The 16,938-nt window shown below is 42.2% G+C and overlaps 1 protein-coding gene across 1 annotated transcript in view; it reads left to right on the top strand.

Moving 5' to 3' along the window:
• The first annotated feature begins 2,325 nt into the window (after positions 1 to 2,325).
• Positions 2,326 to 16,938, top strand: part of C8A (complement C8 alpha chain) — a 289,241-nt gene continuing 274,628 nt past the window's right edge. The window contains exon 1 of the mRNA XM_069642106.1: positions 2,326 to 2,568. Within this exon, the coding sequence (XP_069498207.1) occupies positions 2,462 to 2,568 (107 nt within the window). The 5' untranslated portion in view covers positions 2,326 to 2,461. The remainder of the gene's footprint in view (positions 2,569 to 16,938) is intronic.

The raw sequence follows: 16,938 nt of genomic DNA, 5'->3' as shown, positions 1-16,938 counted from the left end.
GAGCATTGACTTAATTTCCTTGACTAGTTTGGGGGTAAATCCATCCAGTAGTTTTTAAAATATTCAACAGAGAATTTGGTGCCCCCTACGCCTTGAAACCTTTATATCGGTCTTGATGTTTCGCAGCAGAGAGGCTAATAACTTTTGACTTGCTTGACATTAACTAAACCAAATGTTTGTCAAGGACCCCACAATCCTGTAATAATTGTGAACAATTCATTAAAAAAATCAAAATGTTATTAGGAAAATAAAAAAAACGCTGTTTTTAGCCTACTCGCATTCATTTTTCCATAGAGAAAAAGTGTGTTTTTGAACAGTCGTAGCATCATAATCGCTGGAGCAGATTTGGACCAAATAAGAAAAAATGTGGCCACAAAACATTAACTTAATTTCCTTAACTGGTTTGGGTTACATTCATCCAGTAGTTTTTGAAATATTCGACAGAGACATGGGAGTGCCCCCTGTGCATTAAAACCTTCATATATATTGGCCTTGGTGCTTTGCACCAGAGAGGCCGAGAAGCTTTTCAGGAACCAAATTCTGCCTTTTTTTTGTGCTCGTTGCAAGTGATTCCCAAGATATTAGTGGGAGAAGCCGCCAATGAAATAACTCAAAATGCTATTTGGAGTAGGAAAACGATGCCATCAAATTATGGAATTAACTCCCCCACAACCTTACTGAGTCTAATAATGTTCTTGACTTCAGAAACAGACTGAAAACTGTTCTGTTTATGTAGTCACTGGGAACACTGATTGTTTTGAATCACAGTGCTTAGATGGCCTGTCCATAGGTGCTATATATATATACCAATAGCAATGGCAATCACATCAGGCTAGAGGTTGGGAGTGGGAAAGAAGACATTGTGTGAACCTGAGGATTTGAGGGTGGGTGGAGAGCCTGTAACAGTAGAATATTTTTGGTTTATCAGGGGAAGACCATGGGAATGTCACAAGATTACAGCAGCAACAGTGCAAGACGCACTCTGAAAAACGTGTGCATCACATGAAGAGATGTGTGATGGGCTGTAATGGGAGCGGTCAGGAAAGGACAAAGCAATTGAGTGGAGTGAGGGGAAATGAAAAAAGAAGGGGGGCACATGTTGAGTGCCTGTGAGGATATGGAAGACTTTTTCATTCTGAGAAATGTTTCCCGTTACCGCAGGAATCAGCAAATCGCTACATCACTGCAGGAATTCCCGTTATTAGAAATTGTTACTGTGAAATTCTCACGGGAATAAGCTGGCAGGTACTGAAGACCATCTCTCAATAACCGGAACATGGGTTTCAAATGAATAATACTCCTGAGCAGAGGCGTCGCTAGGGAGGGGGGGCTAAGGGGGCTATAGCCCCTGGTCTTTTGGTTGTAGCCCCGGATAGAATCTCAAGAGCTACAGCCAAAAGGCTGGCTAGCCCCCAGTCCTGACAGCTCCTACATCAGTGTAGCCCCGGGTCTTTTCCAGACCTAGCAACACCCCTGCTCCTGAGATAGAGGGACAGAGCACCCGATTCGGGGGTCGTGCTGGCAAGACCAAGAAGCCTTGTTATCCTATAATGCAAGCATATGTGCCGCAGTTCCCATATCAACCAAGCATGTGAGGGCTTAGAAAGAGGTGACCCCGAAATTTTAAACATACTAAGTCTATACGTTAACACTGGGTCGCAATGGGACATAAAACTGACCCAGGCACCAATGAGAAAGAGCTCTCCAATCCCAAATGGCAATTCTTTGCTTTTTTGTGACAGACTGTTCATTACTTTTCATGATGTACTGTTTAAGTACTGCTTAAGAGGGGTTTCTGGTAATCTGTGTAGCAAATAACGCTCTTAAAGCATAATTGATCAGGGCTACCGGTCTAAACTACTGGCTGCAGAGAACAGCAACGCATCCAACTGGCCCAATCTGACTAAACAGCTGGGCCAGTTCAATCAACAAAAAATCGGCACACACTGGCATGTTGGGCTCGCCTTATTGGGCACTGGCATATTGTCATGTAGGCCAGTATGGGCTTGCACAGCAGAAATGGCAGCCTGGCGTTCCATGTGTTTGCATGATAAAGTAGGGTCCACGAAGCAAAGGGGTAGTTCCCCAAATCCGGCTGCTATGGGTACACAGCCCCTTCCAATCTATTGTGTCCTCTCCTGCCCTTTGCCCATTATGGTCTGGTAGAGTCTGCCTCTGATGGGATTTACTAAGGCCGAAGTGTCAACAGAGACCTACTGGAGCCCTGTTGCCAAACAGAAGGCGTGCTCGCCCAAAGAGATATGACACCCCCCAGCCGGAGATTCCTGAAACCCAAGGTGAAAGGCCTCCAACCTCGGTCAATCATTTACACTGAGCTCGGGAGCCGGATTGCAAAACGAAACGCCGCCATGGTTGAGGCCAAGCTAGGGTGCGCGTGTCTTCAACCCTAAGGACGAGCCCTTTCATCCCGTAGAGCAGCATTTAATCTAAACGTCGAAAAATGCGGGGTTTTGAAGTGATCTGTGCGTTGGCGCTGCTGGTAGTGCAGATATCGTCATGCCGTGTCAATGCAGAGAAAATCGCAAAAGAAAACAGCGCCTCGCACAGGTTAGTTAATTCAAATCAAGCACAGCCTTTTTTTTTAAAGTCTGGAACGGAATGCTTCTAAACCTATAACGTCTCCAGATAATCTTCTTGCATGTCGGGATCCTTTGACAATGTCCATTTTATTATAATGAGCACGTCAATAAGTGCCTTATAAGCGGCGCTTCATGCTTTCAATTGATTTAACTAAGTAGACATTGTGGGCACGGCGCAGGATGCATTGTTTTAACAGTCTCCTGGGGCACATGGTCCCTCATAAATTACTCGGCGCGGGTTTATTGCATTTATTCTGCGATGCGCACTGGCACATTCTTTAAATGAACATAACGTTTTAAGTCACACTTCGCACAGTCCGTGCTCAAATACGTGTTGTTTTGTTTGTGAGTTTGGCGTGAGGTCTTCTAATGAAACAAGCAGGTGTGCCCTAGAGTAAAGGTCAATGGCGTTGTTTTTCGATGTCAGTTTCACGCGGCTAAAACGGCGCAGACGCGTGTGTTCATGGGCACCACTCTTGCATAATGGAGCGCTCCAGCCCGTGCGGCCCTTATCGCACAGGCTCCCAATGGTGGCCGGTGCTTGCACGTGGGTGGCGGGGTTCATCCCTCAGGGACACTTTGTGCAAAGGGCCCGATATGTTGTGATATGCCAGTAGCTTGACTACAGAACATAGTTCACATGTTGTTTCCTGCCACTCATATAGAAATACTGCAGGACCCTGCTAGAAAGCTCTTTTTGCACCAACAGCACATCACACGCCCATCGCTGAGCGCTATACAGCAGGCGCATGAACTGCTTTGCCTGTGTTCAAATTGCGCTGCAAGGCCAGTACGAACAGGAAATTCTAGACAGATGTTATGGTTTTCTGCATACATGCCAATTTTATCGATTCTATTGTGAAAAAGCTAGTCCAGTCGTGGTTTTAACTTTGCATCTGGGGTCTGTAGTCCTGGGGGTATAATGTATTTATTTTATTTTATTGGGAATTTGTAAGGCACTTAAACATCATGAAATTGTGTTTAATGAGGGGAAATGCAGAACTACATTTCTCAGAATGCAAAGTTAAACCAGACTTGCGCCAGTATCGCCCGAATGCAATGACTAATGTTGGCATGCATGCGTCTGTTACTTGTAAAGTGTACATTGGGTATAGTTGTCTTCACACTAATGGCAAAGGGCAATGATACCGAACTGTGTATAACATTGCCCCATCATTCAAGGAGCACCTCTGAAGGCAACACAATTCTCAGGCCTAGTTCTAGTAGAAGGTACTTGCATCTATAAACTGCTAGCTACTTATAGCAAAGTCGGATGACGCGTGCATGCCTAATCTGTGGGATCACAAACTGCAATGAACACGATGAGCTGAGGTCAGCAATGTTAAAGCCGTTCACAAAATTGAGAAAAGACCCTGAGAACTAATCACGTGTTTGAAGTTGCAGACCCCTAATGATCGGGCATGCATTGATGTATGCATGTAGGCAGGTTTCAGTGACCCATATCGCATCCAGGCTGCTTCAATGTGCTATTTGGGGAGAGGGGAGATACCAACAGAGAAAACAGGAGTGTTGATTTTGGAAGGAGATCACAGAATGATTGTGATATGAAACAGGAGGTAATAGTGAGTCGGAGACTGGGGAGCGGTTGAGCTCTGCAAGTAGAGGACTAGGCCGGATAGACCACTCCTTCCAGCCACAGTGGGGGTCATTCCGAGTTTGGAGGCAGCCATGGTGCTATTAGCACCATGGCTGCCTCCAAACTTGGGTCCGGGTCCGTGGTGTCGGAATGGGGACTTACCGGGACAGTCCGTCCTATGTGGACCCGGTAAATCCCCATTTCGAAAACCGTTCCCCATTCCCAGTTGAGCCCCCATAGGGTTCAATGGGAATGGGGAAGGAGCTAATAACGGGCCCGTTATTAGCTCCATGGTCCCTTAACGGGTCCCGCTAAGGCCGGCAGATAAAACCAGCTGGCCCTGATGGGACCCGCTAAGGGACCTCGTAATAAGGCGGTAGGGGGTTACCGGCACCGGCATTCTTACCGGTGCTGTTAACCCCCTACCGCCAGGGTCAGAATGACCCCCAGTGTCTGCATAGCAGCCCCCTCTCCCCGTCCATGGCTCACTCCCTGACGGATCCATTTCCCTGGAGAAGCAACAGCTATAGTGAGTTAAAGCGAGTGGGGGGCCAGAGTCATTCCTGGCTGCACCCATGATTCTTTAATTTAATTAGAATGCGTGAATACATTCCTCCTTGCCTAGCTATGATACGTTATGTAGAAATTCATTCATAACTACTATTCACTCATGAGGCTGAATTCATAATTATATGTAATTATTGGGGGACGGCATGGATTCACTTTGGATTACGCAATGTATTTGTTATGTTTCGATTGCTAAGTTTGTATTCAATATATCATCAAGGTGGGAATTCCACAACCAGGTGCAACACATTTTTTTATTATTAAATATTACTTTCTCTTTTTCACTGTGCATCTATATTTAAGTGCAGCGAGATTTTCCATGCAAGTTTACATTATTTGTATCTGGCTATCATTAATTTTGTCCAATGTTCTATTTAATTTTGGTGATTTATACAGCACTGCATTCAGATGGAATCAGTTCAGAGCACCAGGGCAGAAAAAAAGAGAGAGGTTGGCCATGGCACATCGGGCTTTCCTGGGTTGGGGCGGGGGTAGCACCACAGTTTAGGAAGCTACGGAGGGTGTATCATTGGCAGCCAATGTCTTGCATTAACATTTCCAGCATACCTACTTAGCAAATTCTTAATAGTTTACAGTTTTCCCAGTTTTCAAATTTCATTAGGTCTTCTAGGCAAATCATTGCCAGTTTCCATTCTGCCCAGTTGGCACACAATGGCTGGTTTCCAGTGCACAAACGTAGTACATCATTGCGGGTTTCTGTTATTCTCCATTAGAACATCAGGGGATATTTCCACATTATTTTCCCTTAATCCAATATTGACTGGCCTTGACTCACAACTCGTGGTAGGATGCCAGTGCCAGCAGTAAGGACGGAAAATGCACCAAATGACAATCTAGGTGCTGCAGTTTGTGGTGGAAACTACAGTGAAGACTCAGCCACCCAATTAGTGTCACCTACCTAATTTCATGCAGGTCGGTGTGGGCGGAACACATTATTATTTACCTTAGCCTAGCATTGATGAAATTACGCAATTTGTAGTGATATCCATGCTGAAGCCACAATCGAACATTTGTTGGTTATTGTGCCATTGAAATTACTTAATTTCACTAAGATATAGCCACACCATAACCACAACTGCAATGATTTTAGCACACATCTGATTGTTACCGCCCCCCTTTACACACACACATGCACAACTCCAGGCCTAAGACTCAGGCACATGTGTCGCTGCATCAGTGCTGTAACCATTGCAATTCTGGTAATTGTTCTGGCATACAATCAGAAAAGCATGCCTGCCATCAAATTGGTTCCAGGCAGAGTTCTATCACTATCCCAGTATTTTAATGAATCACCTTTCGGTACAACCAGGTAGCTTGGTCCTATCTGCAATATAATTGCACACAAATACAGTTCTTACTTCACCCAATGTTTACTAGGTCAAATGGTCTGCACATCTAATTTGTTTGTTTTCCTAGTATATTCCCTATTAGAAGATTCCTGGAGTACCCCAGTTAGAAGACCCACTCTACTGACAGTTTTACTAATCCATTAAACACCAGTTTTGTTAAATTCAGTAAACTCAAATTTGCCAAACAATTATATTTCGTTTTCATAGCATCATAACATTTCAAATGTAACAATAAAATAATGATCCTACTTTGCAAAATTCCAGTATACAGCTACTTTGATTGTCACACTTTGCACAGTACCAGTATATTTCCCGCAGGACGATCCCTGTGAATTCCATGTTCTTCCATCCACACTATGATCCAATTTACATAACGTAAGTATATTCTCAGTTTGACAGTCTTATTGTATGCCTGGATTGACAATCCGACTATAATCATAGCTTCACTACATTACAACCCTACACCTCTGCCTATCACAGTATACCGGCAGTTTTGAAATCCTTGCATTATTGAATTGTTCACAGTATCTCAGTAAGCACATTCCCAGTATAATACTACAACTTGTGTTCACAGTACAAGTATACCAGGTTTGCACATTTCAAGCAAGACAGTGGTGGTTGACTTGATATAAGCAAGGACACACGATTGGCAACACTCACCTCTCTGATTTCATTCCTTGCACCTTCTATCATACCGTGTTCCAATTACTTGCTCCCACATTTCTCGCTATCCTGCACTGTCCTTAACATCTTCCATCGACCGGTCAATCTCAACCTCTTTTTCTCTGTTCTTGCTCAAAACACTCCAGGCTAATGTCCATTCAATGATAATGGGTGACCCCAGCATATCCAATATGTCAAAGGTCCAGCAGCTCCAACTTAATGGCACTCTCACTGACAACTCACTAGTTAACCTAGATACCCTTTCAACTCACACCCACGTCAGCACTGTCAATCTCGTATTCATATCTTCCATCCTGGTCTCCCCTATTTCCACCATGGACCCCTCCACTTCTGATGACTCTCCAATTCAAATCATCATCTCCATTCCTTCCCCACTCTCCCACCCCCTCTCTCATCTATGATTAAGTGTACATTTATGCATGACTCCATGGCCACCTACCTCGACCCAGTTAACACCCCACTCCATGTGCTCTCTCCTTCATATGCTCACTCCATTAATCTTTCGTTTACTGCATTCAATGGGTCACTGCACACCACCTTCAGTGATCACTGTCCTGCCCATTCCTTTACCCCTTCTGGTCATGTCCTCAGGCATAGATCTCTCACTCTACCGTTACCTGCAAGGACTATCTACTGACACTTGAAACAGTTCTTGATAAATACGATTCCTTTTATTTCACTAATCTTGTTTTCTTCCATGCACTCCCTTGCAAAGTATCAAGTCTCCCAAAGCCACTGCTTTGCTCCCATAAGAATTGCTTTGTTTCCCACTCTCTCTCTGCTGTTAACTTTGCCTCCTTTTTCTCCAGGAAAATCACCAGAATCTGTGACACTGTTTCCACCCTGATTCTCTCCAATTCCCTCCCTCATTCTTTCTTCTCCCATCTTTCACAGACTCTTTGTCTTGCCCACAATGCGGCCACCTATCCCACTGAACTCCTATCCATCCTTCTCCCTGCCAACCCATCCCGCAGTTGAATTCATCCACTTGCACCACAAATTGCTAAGGAACTTGCACTTTTCATCTCTGCTCACCTTCATGACTTATTCAACCTCTCGCTCAACTGTTGTCTTCCAGACCTGTTATAAAAAAGTCAGTCATACCGTTCCTAAAAAACTGCTGGCTCAAAAAACAATAATTCCTAGGACTTCTCTCCTTCCCTACCAATCTAAAATCCTTGAGATGTTGTCAACAATGGAATAGAAAATTACCTTGAGGTACACTCACTTGCTGACCTCTTCTGACATGAAGTCCAGTGCCAATACATGTTGTGATTGCTCTCATCAACAATGCTGATGTTCATATCGCTTCCCACCACCCTGCCCTGTCCTCAATTCACATCCTTAAAGCCTTTCCTCTGCATTCAACATTGCAGATCATCCCTCCCACCATCAGACTCCTTCCCTCCTTGGATTCAATTACTCTTTACTCAACTGGGTATCATCCTATCGCTCTGATCTCTCTGTCTGCATCTCATGGGACTCCAGCACCTCCCTCAGAACATCTCCCAGTGGGTATTTCTCATATATCTGTCCTAGCACAACTTTCCCTCACCCTATTTACCTCCTCATTTCCTCCTCTGGCTTGAATTGACATATCTTTGTTGAGAATACTCATATCCTCTTCTCCTTCCCCCTGCTATTTTGTTAAAAACTATCCACAAAACAACTATCAAGCTGCCATCTGCCAATGGATAGCTCTATACTCGCTCATCCTCAACTCCTCAAAGACAGAAGGAATCTTTCTCCCTGCCTCCAGATCATCCCATTTCCGCTCTTCCACCACTTTCCCCCTGACCTCCTCACTCCTGTCTCCAAACCTTGGAGTTGTCTTTGAGAGCAACCTGAAACTCGTCCAGTTCAGTTCCTAAACATTAGAAACACTGGGCAACATGTCACAAACTACTCAACTAGAATACTATCATCTACTGTGATGCTTAGCAAACTTGACTAATGTGTGAGCCCACATCTTGGTCTGCCACTCTACTCTTTTGCTTCCCTACTCATTTTTCACCTCTTCCTCTGCCTACCATCACCATGATAAATGGCTCTCAATGCAAAATTGCTTGCCCTTCAAATTCTTTCTACTTATCTATAAATACATCCATGGTCTTGCCCACACTTCCTCGCTGACTGCACCTCAATGTACACTCCTTCTCAAACTCCCTGATCCTTATTTCTTTCCAATCTATGAGTCCCCCACTTTTCTTTTATTTCCCTACCTGCCATCTCAAACTCCGCTTGGTACTGATATAAGCATTCCCCAAGCCATGCCACTCTGATTTCAAAACTAACCACCTAAACCATCTTTTTGAAATTATCCCCTCAGGACAATGCTATGTACTTTGTATGTTTGTGAACACTGAAATAAGTGTTATGTCCTCTAGTCATTACTTTTACATGTTTCATATGTTCCAATTCTTACCCTTTTTTTTTATTAGTCATGATTTAAACAAAGTCAACCCTTACACTATGTACAGATTATTTACATCAGATTTGAATCAAGATATTGAAAAAATAAATAAATATGAATTAAAAATTAAAACAATTTAACATTTCCTATCGGGGGACAACCCACCTTCGTCATAGACGAAGGAACAAACAGGGACTATAAAATTAATCTTATTTTTCCCTCTATGGTTAGTCCACCTTTTCCAACAGACAAAATACTTCCTTCAGGTATGCGAGCAGCGCAAGTGTAATAGAAACTCGTTCTCCTGTGAGAAAAAGCACCCATATAGACAACTTGGTAAATTGTTTCAGAAACCTTCCAAGCCACCAAATGCTTTGATCATACAAACACGGGCATATTAATGTCAAATGGTCTAAAGTTTCTCTGTGTGCGATACAAAGTCTGCATACAACCTTTCTCAGTTGTTTATTTTTCAACCTCCCTTCAGTAGTTTCTCTTGTAGGCAAGGGGTTCATGTGAAATCTCATAAATTGATGTCTAAGCAGGTGGTTTGTCATTCTTTGCAGATAATAGAGTGAGCATTCCTCTTGATCTGCACTCCAAGTTAGAATGGCCATAGAGCCTCTTTGTAGTGGTATATTCACAAGTTTCTATCCAATCTTGGTCATATAGCTTGGACTTCACTTTTCCTGGAAGGAGTTTTAAAGAGTCTTCTGAGGAACCCAAGTTCTGGAGTATTGCCACGCAAATTTGTTTCCAGTCCTGTGGCACAGTTTCCGTGGTCAACCGAAGTGCAGTATTCAGGACTTTAAATCCCCATTTGGTTCACCCAGAAGGCATTCGTGTAAAAGGCAGAGGTTTTCCAAACAGTAATGGCAAATAAGGATGTAAGACCTGGTTCACGTCTTATTATTTGGATGGGTCAACTGTGCAGGATGAGGAGAACCCGTCTACAGAAAATGCCCTCCAATTTAGGCCAAACTGAGGCAGATAGCGAAAATGAAGTCTCAGCACCATATGTAAGTATGGGAGCCACTTTGAGGCGATAACATTTAATGATTGGCTGTTATCACCAGTATATGTCCCTCAAACAATGCTCTTATGTAATGCACTTTACCCTAATGCCTCCACTCTTGATTACATTCTACTTTGTAAGTCATTTCTGTTTGAAATGACATGATTTCCTTGAATAAATAAAAGTAAAAAGGTTTGACAATTTCAGTTCGCATAATTTCGTTATATGCACATGTTGGCCATTTTAAATGTTACCAATCTTAGTATATTCCCAATTTGACTGCCCTTTTATATACCAGGTATGACAATCCTGGTATATCCCAAATTTGGAAATTCTTGAAAAATCTCAAATTGACAAGCCCAGTAAATTCACCACTTGAATACCCAGGAAGTTAACACGTAGTTCAAAATAAAGCACTGCGTTCCCATTTTGAAAATCCCTGTATGCTCTCAGAATTGTTTGGATTTACAAATCCCAATATAAATCTGATAGTTACAAGTGAGGTATTTGCCTTAATCCCAGTTTACTCTGTTTGCGTACACATACTTATTTCTAGTTTTGCTACTTGTGTCTTCTATTTTCTGACTCATAATATATCACTAGTTGGAGAATTCCAGCAATATCCGAATTGCCCACTATCTCAGTGTACACAGTTTTAATATACATCTAGAATGTTCCCAATTTGTATAATTGCTACATGCTCCCATTTTTCTCTTTCACTATTTGGTATAACCACCAATGCTATTTCACAGTCCCATTTTACTTTTGCCAAAGGGCCCACGTTAAGCTACGGACTCTCGGGAAAGTCCTACCCTGTATTCCCGGTAAATTCAATGCTGCTGTTGTTTCCTCCTTAGTCATTAGTAATATTGACTATTGTAATGCCCTCTACTTGGCCCTTCCTGAACATCTTCTGGGGCGTCTCCTTCTAGTGCAAAACACAGCTGCCAGGACGTTTGCCCCCTACCCCCTTTGGGGTGCTCATATGACCCCTTTGCTGTGGAATCTCCACTGGCTCCCTGTCGAGCAATGTATTGGGTTCAAAGAGCTATGTATAGTGCACAAGGCCTTCTATGGATTAGGGGTCGAATTCCTTCAGAATAAATTTGGTTTGTATATACCCTCCAGGCCTCTTTATTCACAAGACCTGACGACTATACAGCCCCCGAGGGTCAGGCTTGCTCGTATGGGTGGGCGTGCATTCACGGTGGCTGCTGCAAAAGCCTGGAATCAGCTTCCTTTTTCTTTGCGCAATATTGAATCTCATTCATTATTTCGTCCAACACTTAAGACTTTCCTGTTTTAGTTCTTGGATTGGACGGTCCTCCCTCAGTTTAGTACCAAGATGCCTCTCTACAAGTTTCTTTAAGATAAGATCAGATAAGACTTCACTGTTAATCAATTCTAGTAAATAAATAAATTCCATGATTCCAACATAAACATAAATCTAGTTCACACAATCCCAGTTTTCTCTGAGATTGACAATCAATAACTAATCCCAGTTTGGAATTTTAGGATTTACAAGCCAAGTATACTTCTAATGTGAGTATCCCAATGTAACTGCTTGTATAATCTGAATTTAACAATCTACATTCACATTTAGCAAAAAGCAAAATCCAATTTTTGTACAATTTTTGTACAATTTATTTGACGCTTCGGTATACTCTTAATTTGACAAACCCACTGTAGAACTAGTGTGCAGAATCCCACTATGCACAGAATTTGCAATGTTCCAGTATGTTCAATCCCATCATACTGCCAGTTTGTCAACCCTGTATAGTTGCCTGTTTGACAATTCCAGACAATCATGCCAATTTTAGTATAGCTAGAGTTTCACAACCCAAGAAGATTCACAGTTTCATACAGTCCCTGTTTGACAATCCAAGGACATTCCTCATTTGAAAAACTCATTATATTCTGGGGTGTCCAATCAAAATATATTTACTGTTTGATAATCCCAGTACGCTGCACGCTTGATAGTGCAAGTGAACTCTCGCTTTGCCCTATACAACTATATTCCGAATTTTAAAATGTATGTTTCCAGTTTACAGAATCCCAGTGCATTAGCAATCACTCCATAGTTTTCTTATTTTGAACAGTAAGCTGCTATATAAAAGGTCAGTATACATCTTATCCCCTCAATACAACTGTATTTCAGGCTTGCACAATCGCATGGGTTTTTCAATATGCCCAAACTAGTATATTCCCAGTTTGTCCAACCACAATACAATAAATTAGACAGTCCCCAAAAATGTCAACTTTGACAACGCTAGTATGCCCCAATCTAACACTATGCCCTTATATTGCATTCCAGAAATGTGTCCAATTTACCAAAATGTTATTATATTTCAAGTCGGTAATCCCATAATTTAAACAATTTTAACAGTATCAAGAATTCCAGTCTTCACATGCCGGTTTGCATAATCTGAATAATTTCAGAATTTGACAATGACAAAATCTTTCCCATATCTGAAAACCTTAGTACATTGTGTTTGACAATGCCTGTATTATTCAAGTCGGACAACCATTGCAATTTGCAACCATTGCAACTTCGGTACTGTCCCACTAACACAATGCACTGTATTGCCGTCTAGGAATAACCCAATATTTACAGTTTGAAAAACTCAGTATATAATTTTGACAATGCCAGTATATTCGCAGTTTACCCCAAATCACACAAGGGGCCTCATTACACGGTAGGCGGTAAGGGTTTACCGGTACCAGTATTTTACCGGTACCAGTAAACCCTTATTGCCTTACCACAAGGTCCCTTTGCGTGTTGATACATTAACGCCTGCTTTGAGCAATTTGCGGTACCGTAATTAGCACCTTCCCCATTCCCATTATGCCCTATGGGGCAAAAATGGGAATGGGGAAGGGCAATGGAGGAAGGAGGAATTACCGCCTTCCCAACCTTGGAATAGGGCGTTAATTTCCCTTTCAACCAAGGCAGTACCGGTAAATTACCGGCATGAACCATGGCGCTAATAGCGCCATGGTTCACCGCCTACCGTGTAATGAGGCCCAATATCCCTACCATGTTTTATGATCCTGGATTACATGTTAACAACCCCACTATATTTTCAGTTTACACAATCCCAGTTTAACAATACCATGATTCTGAGGTTTCCAATGTGAGTCGAGTGCTATTTTTTTAAACCCATTATTTATTTATTTGCATTTATAGAGCACACATATCTACCCTGAGGCAACGTGGAGCTGTTACAGAAGGCTTGAACTTAACATAGATAGAGTGTAGCATTCGGTAGCAATGGTACATTGACAGAGTAGGAGACAATGAGGTTATGAGTTGCTGTGGTTACAGTGCAAGCATACTGTGCATGTTGGTTTAGAGACATTAGCGGAAAAGCAAGGTTTTTAAGTTTTTGCGAAAGGTGGTGTAGGATTTTTCATTCCTAAGTGAGGTTGGCAGGGCGTTCCAGTGTTTGGGTGCGATGTATTGGAAGCTGGACCCTCCAGCTCTAGTTCTTTTGAATGTGGGAACATAGATCGGTTGGCGCGGTGAGCTCTGGTAGGTCTGATGGAGGTGTTGAGGGTGATTCTATCAGAGAGATAGGGTGGGGCATCTAGTGTGAGGCACCTATGAGTGATGGCCATGGCTTTAAAGAGTATGCGTTCCTTTACCGGTAGCCAGTGGGCATTTTTCCTGGCTTGAGAGATGTGTTCCCTTTTGGGAATAGTCAGTGCTGCCCGGAGCGCGTTATTTTGCGTGATTTGTAGTTTTTTTTATGTTGTTGACAGAGGTGCCTAGGAAAAGGCCATTACAGTAGTCCAGTTTGGTACCTATTGTGGCTCTGGCGATGGATAGGCATTTTTTGGTAGATAGAAATGGTTTGACTGCGTTGATGACCGGCAGTGAGCGCTGAGGAGGAGGCTATGGCTATGGTGAACCCCTAGGGTTTTGACAGTCTTGGAGACTGTGATGATGGAGTTATCGATGTAAAAAGATTTATATTGTGGGGGGGAGTTTGTTGAGAGTTTCGATACTCATAATTTGACATTCCCAGTCTACACACAAAGAATGTTCTAAACTTGCCAATGCTTTTATAATAAAACCTTAGTTTCGCTATACTGAAGATCATACCACCATTCTCCCAGGTCATGGAATGTAAAGAGCATTTGTCATCGATTTTTGTGATAGATTTTCGCCTGATTGGTTACCCTCCAGCATCGCCTATCCTGGTGGGGACCACTGTTTTCCAGTCAGCATATGCTCCTGAAATACACAAGTTACACATTAGACCTTGTTTTTCTGTGAGAAATATGGATTGTTCTAATGTCTTTTTCGTCTACAATTTCCCATTCAGATTTACATATGATTTACATACGTTAAATTGAGTTTTAGAATTGTGTTAAACAATTATATATTGAAGACTTTTGTATCGGATTCAGTGAGATGCGAGTGAAACCAGTGTGCTTATTGAATGATGAATTTGATATATCAGGAATTGAAATTGCTTGCCCGAAAATGTAGTTGTTAATTAAAGAGTTCCATAGATGAACTTTCTTTTCATACATCTATTGACATCATTATTTGTTTCTTTTGAGAATAAGTGAGAAGGAATTAATTCATTCATGCGAAATGCAATACAAATGCATGCAAACCAAAAAGAAATAAGTGAAATACGAAGCATGGTACCATGTAATGCAAGAACCTTGAGACATTTTTGTTGTGGATTGCAGACAATTGTTCCAGGTGTTACAAAGCTTCTCATTTCTACCTGTGGTTATTTTCATGCATGAGTGATACATTTGTGCACATCTCGTTTTCATTTTAACACCTTTTAGGTTCCTCTTGATTGTCATGATTTTTTTAGGAAGATGAATTACTCTTTTTGTCATGTTTTGTTTCTTGAGTGTTTTTATGTCTTCACTTGTTTCTGGTCTTAGCTGTCTTTTAGAAGCCTGCAGCTAAATTAGCTGCTTTTCATCCATGTGTCATTGAATAGCTTCCATCACTTGACTTGACTTTGAGTGTGGTTGACAGTACCTTTAGAAACTCCAAGATTTTATTTACCGATTTCGTGTGAATTGCCTGTTTTGTTGAACTATATAAATGTTGCCAGACACAATATGTTTGATGCCATTATTTTACATTGGTTCTCATAGGGTTCTAAAAGTGGCTTAGAAAATGTCATCTTTCTGACAGGATTTGAATGATCCTAATGATGGCTGTGTCAGTCTCTGGAGGCAGTCAGTAAAATGTGTGTCTTGGGGTAATTGACGATTTTATGCCCATGCTCCTTGGCTTTCGTACACACTCATATTGATGTATTTTTCAGCTGTCCTTGTCAGCATTTCACATCCCTAATGTTACCCGCTTGCTTTCTCTGGGGTACTCAAATGATCACTGTGCACATACAAGGTCCTCCAATTAGTTGTCCTTAAAAACTTGGAACATTCAAGTCCACTAGTATTCAGTGGTGCTCTTCCGATTTGGTTGCAGTTTGTTCAGGCATTCCCTCCTCTGAACTAAGAAATCCTTTACAACTTTAACACGTTGTCCTTCTTTGAGGCTCCATCATTTATTGGTAAGCACAGAGTTCTTTATTCTGTGTGGGGATTACTTTCCCTATTGACCCCCCTCAGTGATCATTAGGTTACGTTATGTTATGTTAGGAGAATTTCTAAAGCGCAACATTCACCCAAAGGTATCTTGGTGCTAAGGTAGGAAGTAAGAGGTGCAGCTGAAAATACTAGAACAAATAGTTCTTCAGATTCCGGCGGAAGATTAGATGGTTTTCGTTGGCGTGAAGATCAAGGGAAAGACTATTCCAGGATAAAGCCGCCATTACAGAGAAAGCGCGGCCACCAATCGGGGAAAGCCTAACACGTGGAACCGCAATCCGTAGAGCCGACAGTGAGCGCAAAGAACGGACATGCACATATCGGAAGAATTTTTCCTATAAGTATTCGGCGCCTTGATTTTAAAAAGCACGGTGTACTAGGCACAGGGATTTAAAAAAGATATGTTTCTCAATTGGAAGCCAATGGAGTTGCGGAGTCATGTGGACACGGGTGGAGGACGAATCACCGCCTGAGCCGCAGAGTTTTGGAGCAATTGAAGACGCATACTAAGATAACTAGATAACTAGGCTGACCTAGGTAAAGAGAATTACAATAGTTAGTGGTGCTCAAAACCAGGGCAGCCACCACAGGATCCGTAATTTAAAGTGTCCAGTTTTACAGACAGATGCCGCCTAGGGTGCCATGGAAAGTGAGGAAGAGAACAGAACACCCAGATTTTTTACTGAGGTCGCAGGAAGAAGAGTGTCCCCCACGGTGAAGTGCTGATTAAACTACCATACTACCACATTCACAATTGCTCATGTCTGGGCTTAATTTCTAACATAAATGGAAATTAGGTGAGGAACCCAATGCATTGGTCAAATTGATATTTACTGTACCTTGCCTCTATAAAATAACTTTGAAAATGGAAATAGAAAAATAATGGAGAATCTCTTAGTTGCTGAACGTCCTACTTAACCCAACAAAGCAGAGGTGGACTGGTCCATAGGTAACTTTGGAGATTTCCCGGTAGGCCACTGCACCCTGGACCATTTTTGTGTGGTGTTTCCAAATTGTCCAATAGGTAAAGGGTTGGACTTGCTGAAAATGTGTCATATGAGGCCAATTTGAATATTATTTCCAGGGCCTCTTTTGGCTCCCAG

The sequence above is a fragment of the Ambystoma mexicanum genome, chromosome 1q, assembly GCF_040938575.1.
Source record: "Ambystoma mexicanum isolate Mex_15411 chromosome 1q, UKY_AmexF1_1, whole genome shotgun sequence".
NCBI lineage: Eukaryota > Metazoa > Chordata > Amphibia > Caudata > Ambystomatidae > Ambystoma > Ambystoma mexicanum.
This window is presented reverse-complemented; position numbering and strand designations above follow the sequence as displayed.